We start from the raw sequence: 12,328 nt of genomic DNA on the forward strand, positions 1-12,328 counted from the left end.
GGGGCTTTAAGTTGCCCAGATGGGGACACTCAAACAGAGCAATTCTTCAGGACCATGGACAGAGCTGCTGCTTCTCTTCCTGCTGTCTGTCAAACAGACGGCATTGATTTACTGTTTCACATTATGGTTGATTTAGTCTGTCTGTAAAACATACCAGCAAAATGATAAGATACATGGAGAGATTTAACTTTAAAAACACAGATTTGTTATTCTATAGTTACCAAAAATCCAGCCCTACAACACTATCTCCTGTGGTTAACTCCATTTGTATAGGAAACACAGTCTGTGTGTTATTGCTGTTTATTTTCCATCCACAAGACTAATCATAACAAGCTCAGGAATGATTTCCTATGTAGGCCACCATAGAGCACCCAGGTGGACTTAAGGTTTTAAGGCACTAACCATGACCCCCAAAACCTCCCCAGTTAGAGTCCAGCTGGAGACCTTTGATGCATGTCATTCCCCATTTGCCCCCCGTCCTCACTTCCTGTCATCTCTCTACTGACAACTACAGAGGCCCCCGGGGTTCACGTGGTAGCACAGCCGTTTTTTATTGATGCGGAAATCCCTGCAAACAGATTACTATTCTGAGGGAACAAATTGGTGAACACAACAAGTTTGACCCTCCATGGTGGCCTGTTTAATCTCTGTTCTACCCGTCCTGTTCTCTGTGATTGTGAGTTTTAATCCAGACAAATTCACATTATAGTTGTTGTCACTTATTTTTCTGTCTGCTGTCAGATAAGTATGAAATCTGATTTCATAGCATGAATGGAAGTTTTAAGGTATTTCTTTTATTAATGTGATGACAGAACTTTATTTTCCTAATAGTTTAATTTTAAGGTTATTCTTTATATTTGTATCGGGATTTTTTCATCAATAAATAAATAAATATATTTTGATAATCAAAGTTTTGCTTGATTTCTTGTTAACAACACAAACAGAGATGCCCTAATCATCCATGTAAGCCCAGCATTGTGTATCATTTGCTCTAAAGCTAAAACAAAGACTGCAGATGTATAATCAATATTCTGCTTTACAATTAAAGGATGCAATGAAACACCTGTTTGGCTCTTCTGCTGGTTTAAACTTAAGAGGGTTTAATTTAGTAGAAAGTTGAGTTCTTAGTGAAAACTGTTAACAGCAGTGTTTTTAGACTCTTAGTAACCAATTCATTGTTTCTGAAGAGGACAAACATATTGGACGAAAGGTGAATAACAGCACTTACACAATGCAGGGTGGCACCGCGTCTCCCTGGGGGCTACACGACTCCTTCTCCTCCAGCTCTGGACACTCTGCTCCTCCATTGATCGGGAACTGGCTGACTTTTCGGGTACGTGTGCGCTCACCCTTGGGCCCGTTGGGATCGTAGCACTCCTTGGAACAAGCTGACCATTCAGACCATTCAGTCACATCGCAGTCTTTGGTCATGACGCAGGCCTGGTAGGTCACAGGCAGAGACTCCTGAGAGCACAGGCTGGAGTGATGAAGATACAAACACACCATAAGATTTAATACAGTAGTAGTAGTTCAACTGTTTTTCCAATTTTGCATTAAAATACTAAATTCAATTCAATACTTCATGTCATGTCAACACAGTTTTGCCTCAGTAAAGCTCTTGGAAACTGACAAAAAATACACACATCAAGTAGACATGTGTGTGAATTTAAATAGGATGTATACTTTTTAAATGTATTTTCTTTATAGTTCATACTTGAATTTGACCAGTGCCATGCTGATTAAGTACTGCAAACACTATCACCAAAAACAGCCAATACTAATACAAAACAGACACAATACAACACACAATACATTTTAAAAGAAAGATCTTTCTTGAAAGAATGCAACAGTGTTGTATCTCTAAAGTACAGTGTTATAATACTTCAACTTGGGCTGAAGACAGTTAGTTTGAAAATAATCATAGAAAAAGCATGACAGACTGTTGGTGGTGGAGTTGCATTATGGGTAACATGCACTGGGTTTTGACAAGGAAGAAGAATGCATATAATAAAAAGGACAATATCTATGCTTCTGCTGAATCAGTCTTGATGCTTGTTTTTCATGTCCATCATGAGTCAATGTAATAGCAGTGCAATGCTACATTGCTGGAATACCAGTTTATTTGCTATAACATAATCGTGTCATCAAACTGGACTTGCCATGCACAGATATTTTTGGAATTACCAATTTAAAAAGTGGTTTTGCAGTCTAGTCCAATATCAGCATTATCGTGTATTAATAGGCTTATAATGGTGCGTTTCTCTAACACTGGGGGCAACAGACACACCATTAGCTGCAACTTTTTACAGTGCAACCAATGAAACGTTGGGCTGAGAGGAATCATTGTTACGTCGTTTTATTGCAGAAGACAAACAAAGACAGTAAACACGGTGGACTGACACAGCAGTGATGCATGGACTCACTGTCATTTGTGCTGTACGTACATGAATCACTCTCTGTGAATCCATTGTTTGTGGGCAAATCGTTTGAATACCATATAGGACTGAGGCACTTTGCCAATGCTAGCGGATAATGAGGCGATTTTTACCGAAGCATATTGCATTCACCTGAAAATAATTAAAAAGCTCTGTTTTTCTGAATTAATGAGATAATGTTGCCTGTTTTTCCAAATAACTGTTTCAGTTTTTTTTCTTCGAATTAACAAGATACTTCAAAATCCTTCGAGAAGCTCCCAGCTGCAAGTAATGTTAACCACTCCTATTCTATGAAAACGTAGTTCTATCATGCCAGAAAAAGGAAAAAGCATCAGTAATCACGTGAAAAGTTTCACTGAAGCTTCAAAACTTGAAGCTTCAGTATCATGTTCACATCATTCTAAGAAACAGGAAAATGTTGTTAATTCAGAAAAAACTTCTGAATATGCTTCTGTAGATTTTAGAATAGTGAATGCTGCTTTTAAAATTATTCCAAATAAAACATGTGTTCTATATGATGAGTCTTAAGTATTACAATTGTGAATGCCTATAAATCATCATATTTTCACATAGACTACTCACAAAAAGTTAGGGATATCTGGCTTTCGGGTGAAATTTATGGAAAATGTAAAAAGTTCAAGCTACAATGGTATTATATCATGAAAGTAGGGCATTTAAGTAGAAGCATGCAGTGGTGATTTCTTCATCTCAAACAATTTATTGAAACAAAAGCCAACAACAGTGGTGGGTATACCACAACAAAAAATGTCAATGTCTCAATAACTTGTCATGTGCCCTAGAGCACCAATTACAGCTTGACAGCGACGTCTCATGCTGTCCACAACTCGACGTATTGTCTGCTGAGGCATGGGATCCCACTCTTCTTGAAGGGTGGCCCTCAGGTCATTGAGGTTGTGGGGTACAGGGTTACGTGCCTCAACACAGCGACTCAGCTGATCCCATAGGTTTTCTATGGGATTCAGGTCTGGAGAAAGTGCAGGCCACTCCATTTGAGGTACCCCGGTCTCCAGCAGCCGTTCCCTAATGATGCGACCTCGATGAGCTAGAGCATTGTCGTCCATGAAGATGAAACTAGGCCTGTGTTGTTCATGCAGGGGCACAATGACTGGGTTAATGATGTTATTCAGGTAGTATGGGCTTGTCACTGTACCATTCACAAAGAGTAGGGCAGTTCTGTATTGACTAGACACACCTGCCCACACTGTAACACCACCACCACCAAAGGCTCGACTGGTGACAACAGTGACTGATGCATAGCGCTCTCTTTGACGTATCCTACATCGTTGACGGCCATCATTTCTGCTCGATGTGAATTGACTTTCATCAGAGAACAGCACTGAGGCCCATTGGTCCCTCGTCCAGCGTAAATGCTCCCTGGCCCATGCAAGACAATGACGCCTGTCAGTTTCGAATGGTCTGACATCACACTTGGGTGCCTCTCACCTCCCTTAAATGTGCCTGGAGTTGAGTGGAATTCATAATCTGGTTCTGCAGGGCACTGTTCACAATGAAGCGGTCATCAGTGTTGGATGTGGCCAATGGACGTCCACTTCTATGCCTTTCTGTGACTCTTCCAGTCTCTCTGTATCTCTATTGCAACCTGCTGATGACACTCTGTGACACTCCAAGCTCAGTGGCCACTTCTGTCTGAGAACATCCTGTTGGAAGCCTTGCAATGGCGATGTACTGTTGATCAATTGTTAGGTGTCGTCTTGGTCTCATGATGTCAAAATGTGAACAGCATGATGAGGAGGACTGTTTAAATACCAAATCTAATTGAACCAGGAAATGTATTGGTCGATCCATGGATCAAACACCTGTTGTGAATTTTGCTGTTAAGCTCCTTGTTAGAGAACATCAAGTTGTGCAGAAAGTATTGAACATTGAACTGTTGTACATGTGCACTCAAAAGTTTAGAGAAGGTCTCATTAAGTTCATCTATAAAGGTTATAGTGGATTTTAGGTTCATCCTGAAATTTCACCCGAAAACCGAATATCCCTGACTATTTGTGAGTAGTGTAGACTACACCATAGAAAATATGCATAATTTAAAACAGAAGTAGAAGAAGTAAGGAAAGCGTGAAAGTTGTGAAAATGTAATGATTAAAACATAAGAATTCACTGTCATGTAAAAAAAAGGTCATTTTGACATTATTAGATCAACAGGAAGCAATGAAATACGATGTAAGATAAAACACAAAACAGACAAGGGAGCTTAATATGGCTCTATTCACAGAGAGGGGTCGTAAGAGGCAAATAAGGCACATGTACGGATTACAAAGATGTAAAAGACTGGAAGAATACTGCTGTTCATCATACAGCTTTTCTTTGTCAGCTGATGTGATAAACTGGGTTTAAAAGTTGTTCATTACCAACCCAAACAATTTGTTATCCGCATTTTCAGCCCCTGCTTCACAGCATCATAGCTTTATTTGATAATGGGATTGCTGTGGAGTTGAAAGACACTTGTTTAGTCTCTTGTTGTTTCTGAGATGCTGATAGGCCATTTGGGATAATGACGCACTGCTTCTCTTCTCTTTTAGTCTCAACAGTTACATTTTCCTTCAACTTCCCTGAACTTCGCTAGGCTTTCTGCAGCTTTGTGTACAAACTGTCTGGCCTTTTAAGGTTTTTTCTGTTTTCTGTCTTTTTTAGCTTTGTATCGTAATGATTCTGCAGTCATCGAGGCTCTTTCTCTAAACCCTGCTATGATGAAGGCAGAACAGCACTGTCTAGACATGATTATGGCAATGTGAAGCTTTACATGCTTTGATGTACTTTGACTGAGATTCCCCCTTTAGCTACTGCTGTCGTCATATCTTTTCTATTATTTCCTCTAGAGAGGTTAAGACAAAGTTACTACATAACTGTTCAAATTTAACATTAAAGAAACTGTCAATCAGTCTGCTATAGTGACCCCTAAGGCTGCAATGGATGTTACACCCCTCAATATTTAAATATGGGCAGAATAAAAATCATATTTCTGAAATCTACGAATAAAAGTTTATATTAAAAAAACATACAGAGACAGCGTATCAGTAATTTCAGTGCTAAACGTACGTTTACATTCATGTGACAGCGCCCTCTAGCAGCCAAAGTAAGTCTGACTGTTGTAAGTCAGCAGTAAAGGATAAGTAGTGTGATGTTACTATCCGGATGGATGGATGGTTCAACTAAATGTCAACATCGTTTTTTTTTTTTATACTATGACTGCAGTCGTTCTCTGACCACAACCAAGTGGTTATTATTGTAACCATGACGACAAAGCTCCTCTAACCTTATGGAAGAAGTCATTTAACAGATGACATAAGCTGTGTCTGACACCACTCCTTTATTAGCTCATTCACTACTTTCTATATAATAGACACTAAATAGTTTACTCAGTAGTGAGCAGCACACTACTCTAACTAATCGTCATCATTTTGTGTTGTCACAATCAGCTGTAGAGTCACGGTAGTTTTCACAACTTTAAAATGCGGATTGTTAGCAGAAAGTAGTGTATGATGATATGAACACTACTTTTTTTGTTCTGTGGTGTAAATGAAGTGCACTATATAGTAAACAAGGAGAGATTTCGGACACAGTCTTTGTCTTTCCTTAACCCAATGTTGGTTCTGTGCAAAAAACACAACGCTAACATTAACCATAGCAATGTACAATGAGAACATGACCATGTAAATTGTGGCATCAGATCAGAAAATGCATATTTATGTCATTCCAGGAGCTCATGGACCAATGGCACATCTTATCTTGTGATTCAGAGGAGACTGGTTTCCAAAGTATCTTCTTTCCTACAAACAGTCAATGCTAGTTCCTGGTTAATATGACCACCATATTTCCCTAAATGTAAGCAAATACAAAATACAAATGTATGCATAAACTTAACTCTAAGCATAAGTTATGGTGTTTTCATAATGTGAAATATTTGACATTCTGTCCTGAAGGTCACACTCACAGGAAATCCCAACACACTTCCAAAATGGAAGTGGTTAGTCTGATTTAACATTTTCTGAGCATGAATGTGCTGAGTAAATGTCATTGCAATTCTCTGCCTATTAATCATTTCTACCATACATGAAACAATATCGGTCTGATGGCCTTATCTGGAGTCATCCTCTGGGGACCATGAATACATGTTCCACATTTAATGTGGTTAGAAGATGAAATGAATCCTCTACATTCAATTATATTAAATGCTGTTTGTCATCTACATCAAAAACAACCTATTCAAGCATTTTCTGATCTGATGCCTACCCTTTTTTGTCAGAATGATATGTTTGGAAACCTTACAAAACCATTACAAATCATTGTTACAAAAATGAATCACATGGACTTTTTCACCATCTCTGTGGTTTGTAACCTTATAGACTTAGACACATAAAGTACAATAATGAGTTTAGGTTAAAGATCCACTGGTGGTTAAATGGAAATAAACATGCACTGTTAGTAGACGAACAGCAGTCTCCCAAGTCAAAGTCAGACTTTATGGCCCACCAGTCCACCATGACCTCCTCCCTCAAGTCAAAATCCACAAGGCTACAAGATGTCCATGTCAGGAAACCATGTAGGTCATTTGAAGCATTTGAAGAAAAGAGTAATGCTGTTTTTTTATGAGGTCAGTATTGTAGCTGTCAGTGTGTTGGACAGATGCTGCTAGCAGAACAAAAAATCAGCTTTTACAGTGAGAACTTGTATTCCATTATTTCTTCATAAAAATGCTGCTATTCTCCTTTGTTCAAGAAATGAGTTTGGCTGTTCTAATATTAACATATGCACAAAAAGTACAGTGCCTCATGTTTTCTATTGCAAATATATTGAAAAATATTTTAAACAGCATGGCTTCCTTTTTACCTTTAAACACTTGATAAAGATCCAGTGGAGTTTGCAATTCATCATCATTTTAAAGCCTGTGCACTTAGAGGTAATTAGCAGTTTAAGCCACCACATAAAATTAGAAATTCATACGGATGGCTCCAACTGTAAATAAACTTGATCCTGGGCTCCGGCCAGCATTAATACGGTCATCACTATCAACTAAGCCTCTTTGAAGCTTTCAGCCATCTGTGCATTCAGTGAGTAGCTGGGAAACGGAGTATGGATATGTGCCTGTCTTTTGGATAAATATTCTAAAGTAGATATTAATCCGAGTGTATGTCATGCAAACATAATATTCTACTTGAGCACTGGGAATGACAAGTGGCATTTGCTTGAAGTTTGAGTGATTTATGTCTTCTGACCTTCTCTTAGGCATTAAAAGGGAATGTATCGCACAAGCCTTGATTTTCTCAGGATGTAATGGACGCTGCTCAGTGGCCTCTATTAAAGCAGAGCGAGCACACTGAGACAGAATGAGGCCATTCATCTTCTAACAAAGAACATGGCTTTCAGACACCACATGGACATTGACCTCACTGGAGGAAAAACATGTATAGAGACTGTACATCTTTGGATGGATCTAACAGTGGAACTTTGACCAGTGTTCTTCAGGGAAGCAGCTATACTATTATATGTACACTGAGGAAGTAGAACAGAGAAAAAATGAAGTGGATCATTCACTAATTGAAACAGACAGCAAATTTCTTCACAACCTTTGGCATTAGTGCTGAGGCCAAGCATTGTAGCTTTATAAATTATGTATAGATATCATTAACAAGTCTACATTATGTTATGCCATTATGAAATAACCACACATTATTCCACAGAAGCCTTCATGTATGAGTTTGTGTATTCTCAATTAGCTCTGACTGAATATACGATTCAAAACAGACAACAGAGAAACAACAGAAAGCTTGCAGGAACTCACAACCCAAAAGTACGCCTGAGTGTTATGAGCTGTGACACTTGAAGGCACTGAAAGCCATAGTCAGTCCATTCAGTTAGAACATGCTGCACTCTCACAGTGCACCAAAAAAAACAAGCCACACTCCTCCCTGTCAAAATATGTCTAGTAGCTACTCAACACAGCTCTTTAATGGGCAATAAAATGTATCCAAATGCATCAATGTGCAAATCATAACACAGGCATGTGCATCCCATACTCTATGTTGTAATAACACTATGTAATGTAAAAGGGAATAATTCATTGAGTCAGTAAAGGAAAGTCATCTGTGAATTCATGTCTGTTTTGCTACCCATTCATTTGTGAATAATCAGTATCTTGGTGGTTTTAGTATGAACACAATCACAGCCATAAAAGAGCTAAATAATAATGACCACATTGACACATTTCACCAAGAGAGGGTCCACTACATATATTTGCAATGAATAAAAAGATGTGAACAGCTAATTATTGGGCAAATTTGGAAAAGACTGGCATACTTAAGTAGTTGGGTAACACTTCTGAAGAACTATGGCATCGCTGTGTGTGAGGCTAAATGAAAGGTTAGCTCAGTTTTTCTAACGCTTTGGTCTTATTTTCTTAGTTTTGGTCATCATCCCTTCACTTTCACTTAAACCTTCAAATAAAGTGGTTTCAATAATCTGGATTAACTTTTGGCTTGTTCCTGTGTTCCCAGATCTAAATGGTAAATACATCATAAGCGAAATGAATGATGGCCAAAACTGAGAAAAATAAGATCCCAGTTGTAATGAACCACATTAATCCTTTAAGCCATGGGGAGTGCACACAGAGAGACAGGTTGAAGTGAAGGTGTTCGGGTATCAGCATGAAGGTGTGATCAGGCTCCAATCTGTCACTGTTGCCCAGCACTGTTTCTGTGAATTGCAGGTCATTTATACTCTACTACTACTGGCTAATTGATGCTAATCCTGTACATCTGTTCTCAGTCTTAAAGATGTAAGTGATACAACTACTGTTGCTATTGGTTTAATAAGTAACACGCAATGTAGTCGTATGGCTCTTTTTTCCAAATCATTTGGTTAATTTCAGTTGAACTGATGCCCAAAAAACATTCAATGCATAACAGCTTTATTAAAGTGCCCTGCATTTGCAGAAGAACAATTTCACTTCTGTACATCTATAGATTCAGGAACATCATCAAATCACAGGTCCCCAACTGACTGCATTTAATCCAGCAACCCAAACCATCAACTTAACCTTTAGTTCGTGCTTATCCTAACAAAAACCCCAAAAAGCCCCAATGCTAAAACCTCTTAACCTTGATATACTTTAGCGCCTTTTCTAGTCTTAATGCTGAAATCAAATCATTGTCCACACTAGCTTCTCGGGCAAAAGGTTACTCAAAATGTTCTCCCCAGATCTAAAAGATTCTAAGTGGTTCTCAGGTTAATAAATAGTCAAAGCATACAAACGTGTTAACACAGAATTGTATGGAACCAGGGACATGGTAGATGCTGTGAGTTGACATATGAGAAACTTGTTCGACTCATTCATACCTGAGAGCTTCAGTATCCCCACTCTTATGGACACAGGTCACTTCTCTGGTCTGGTAGCCGACCTGCAGGTCCCAGAACTTTCCTCCTGGGCGGTTCTGACGGTTCCTGTTCCTCTTCTTCTTGATGAGTTCTCTGGTCTCTGGATCCTTCACCTTACCCCTCTCCCTTTCCCGGAGCTTCTCTCTCTTTTTCTCTTTTTTCTCCTTGTTTTTAGCCTTTTTCTGTCGTTTGGGTCTGTCAGCCTGTCGGGATGGTCTGTCCGGTTTTCTGTTTGGCCTGCCGAGTTTTCTGTTGGGTCTGGATGATTTGTCGCCATCTCTGGATGGTTTTTCACCCTCTTTGGACCTTTTGTCTCCTTCTTTGTGCTGTTTGTCATCCTCTCTGGTTTGTTTGTCCCCTCCTTTGGACTGTTTGTCGCCCTCACCAGACTGTTTGACACCTTCTCTCGACTGCTTGTCTCTCCCTCTGGACTGTTTTTCACCATCTCTGGACTGTTTGTCACCCTCTTTGGAAAGTTTATCACTTTCCCTGGCTGGTTTATCACTCTCTCTGGGTGGTTTGTCTGCTTGTCTGGCTTGCCTTGGCATTGGTACAGAACATGGTCCCCAGGGTCCTACCCTGAGGCTGTAGAGGCTTTCCTCTCCCTCACATGGCCCTGGCTGGCATGTCTGAAACTCGGTTAGGTTTGGGCAGGCCGCCCCGCCAAACAGTGGCGGAGCCAGTACAAAGCGGATCCGGTTCTGGAGGCCCATCCCACAGGTTTTGGAACAGGGAGTCCACACGGTAAACTCAGAAATCACACAGTCCCGAGGACAGGGGATAAGACAGGCCTGCTCTAGGCGAGGTTTAGGCTCAAAGTATTCACAGATTGCATCTTCTGCAGGCTCCCCGTCGGCTTTCTGGACACAGCCCACTTCTCGAGTCTGGATGCCCTCCTCCCCCCGGGTGCACACAGCGGGGCGCTGCACCCCGGCGCTGCGCATCGACACCGGGAGGCATTGGTTCCAGGCACCCAGCTGCCAGTCGTACAGATCTTTGTGCCAATCACACACTCTGAAGCAGCTCTGCTGGTTATCTGGCCGTTGTGCCTGGTCACAGTTGGTGTGTAGAGTGGTCCAACCTTCAGAGTGAGCACACCATACCGCCCTGCTCTGGCTGCCACCAGGACCACATTCACTGCCCATACAACGACCCCATGGACCTGTGAAGATGGAGGGAGATGAACAGAATGGTTAGGCAAGAGTCACAATGATAATAGTTTATGTTGGGGGTATTAATACAACAATGTGATTGCCCCCAGTTTAAGGTTTGCATTAAATACATTAACAACACTGTACTCACACAGAAACATCAATAACAAGCAGACTCACTGGTACAAAAATAGAACAGTCAGATGATGAGAGGTTTTTATCAGAACGAAGAGGACTGGTAAAATCATGTATACACCTATCACAGCTCACTCTCAGTTTGACCTCCAAACAGAGGGGTTTAGATACACTGGTGGCTTGTCTAAAACTTGTCTGATCCTCTGGCTCATGTTTCTTGCTCCACTGGTCTTTGTTGTACCAACGTCATAATCAAATCTGATAGGAACAATGGTCAAACCTTCAAAAGTTGTAACAAACCAGAATTCTGCCAGGGTGTTGACAGCCTTCAAGAACCTTCTCTGACAGAACTACTCCTGGTCAAATAAAACATAACATTTAAAAAACAAAAAAAATCAAACTAACCATAACTAATATGTTATTTAAAGAATGCAGGGTTGTTTGCAGGTTTTCATTTAAAACAAAAAGGCCGCCAAGAGTGTTGCTATTTCATGGTCAGGTATTCAGTAACCATTGCACTGGAGACTGTCTGATGACTGACTGATTTAATCTCAGTCATTACCTGCTGATGGCAAAAAAGAGACAATATTTATTATCCCACCAAAACAGGATATTATTTATAAACGTAAAGTGCTTACAGACGAGGCTTCTGGCCTTCCACGCCAACTATCTGAAACCTAAGTGCTTCAGAGTGCAACAATAATGCCCTGACAAATACACACTCACTGTTAAATCACTCGCTTTCAATACTGTGACTGCGCTTCCACTGGATTTATGAGAATACAATTATTGCCATAGATAAACATCGCCTTTCAGCACAAAGCCTCTGTTAGGAATACAGCAGAAGCAGAACCAGAGCAGCAGAAGAACTCAATCAATACAGCAGCAACATGAAAATTAGCTGATGTGAGGAATGGCACTGCCTTGCATATCATTAGCCTCATGGAGTGTTACAATGCTGAGAAGCCGTTATAGGTCCAGACTCAATAAAACATCACTCACACTCTGACGAGGTTTTTACCGACTGGATCAGAGATAATTGTTATTTTTGGTAAGTCATGAATTCATGTGGGATTTTACATTAGATAAAGACAAAAGTTATTTTTTTTTAAATTTAATAGGTGTAAAAATGAATTTGATTTCAGTGGGTATTGTAATTAAAGTTAGACTTAAAGATGTAAGTATGCATTA

General features: G+C 40.0%; 1 protein-coding gene across 1 annotated transcript in view; it reads right to left on the reverse strand.

The window, feature by feature from the left end:
* Nucleotides 1-12,328, reverse strand: part of thsd7aa (thrombospondin, type I, domain containing 7Aa) — a 182,229-nt gene that overhangs the window by 97,910 nt on the left and 71,991 nt on the right. Inside the window, exons 2-3 of the mRNA XM_053333754.1 lie at nucleotides 9,813-11,013; nucleotides 1,229-1,477 (exon numbers count right to left, since the gene is read on the reverse strand). Of these exons, the coding sequence (XP_053189729.1) occupies nucleotides 1,229-1,477; nucleotides 9,813-11,013 (1,450 nt within the window). The remainder of the gene's footprint in view (nucleotides 1-1,228; nucleotides 1,478-9,812; nucleotides 11,014-12,328) is intronic.

This window comes from Scomber japonicus, chromosome 15 (assembly GCF_027409825.1).
Source record: "Scomber japonicus isolate fScoJap1 chromosome 15, fScoJap1.pri, whole genome shotgun sequence".
Lineage (NCBI taxonomy): Eukaryota > Metazoa > Chordata > Actinopteri > Scombriformes > Scombridae > Scomber > Scomber japonicus.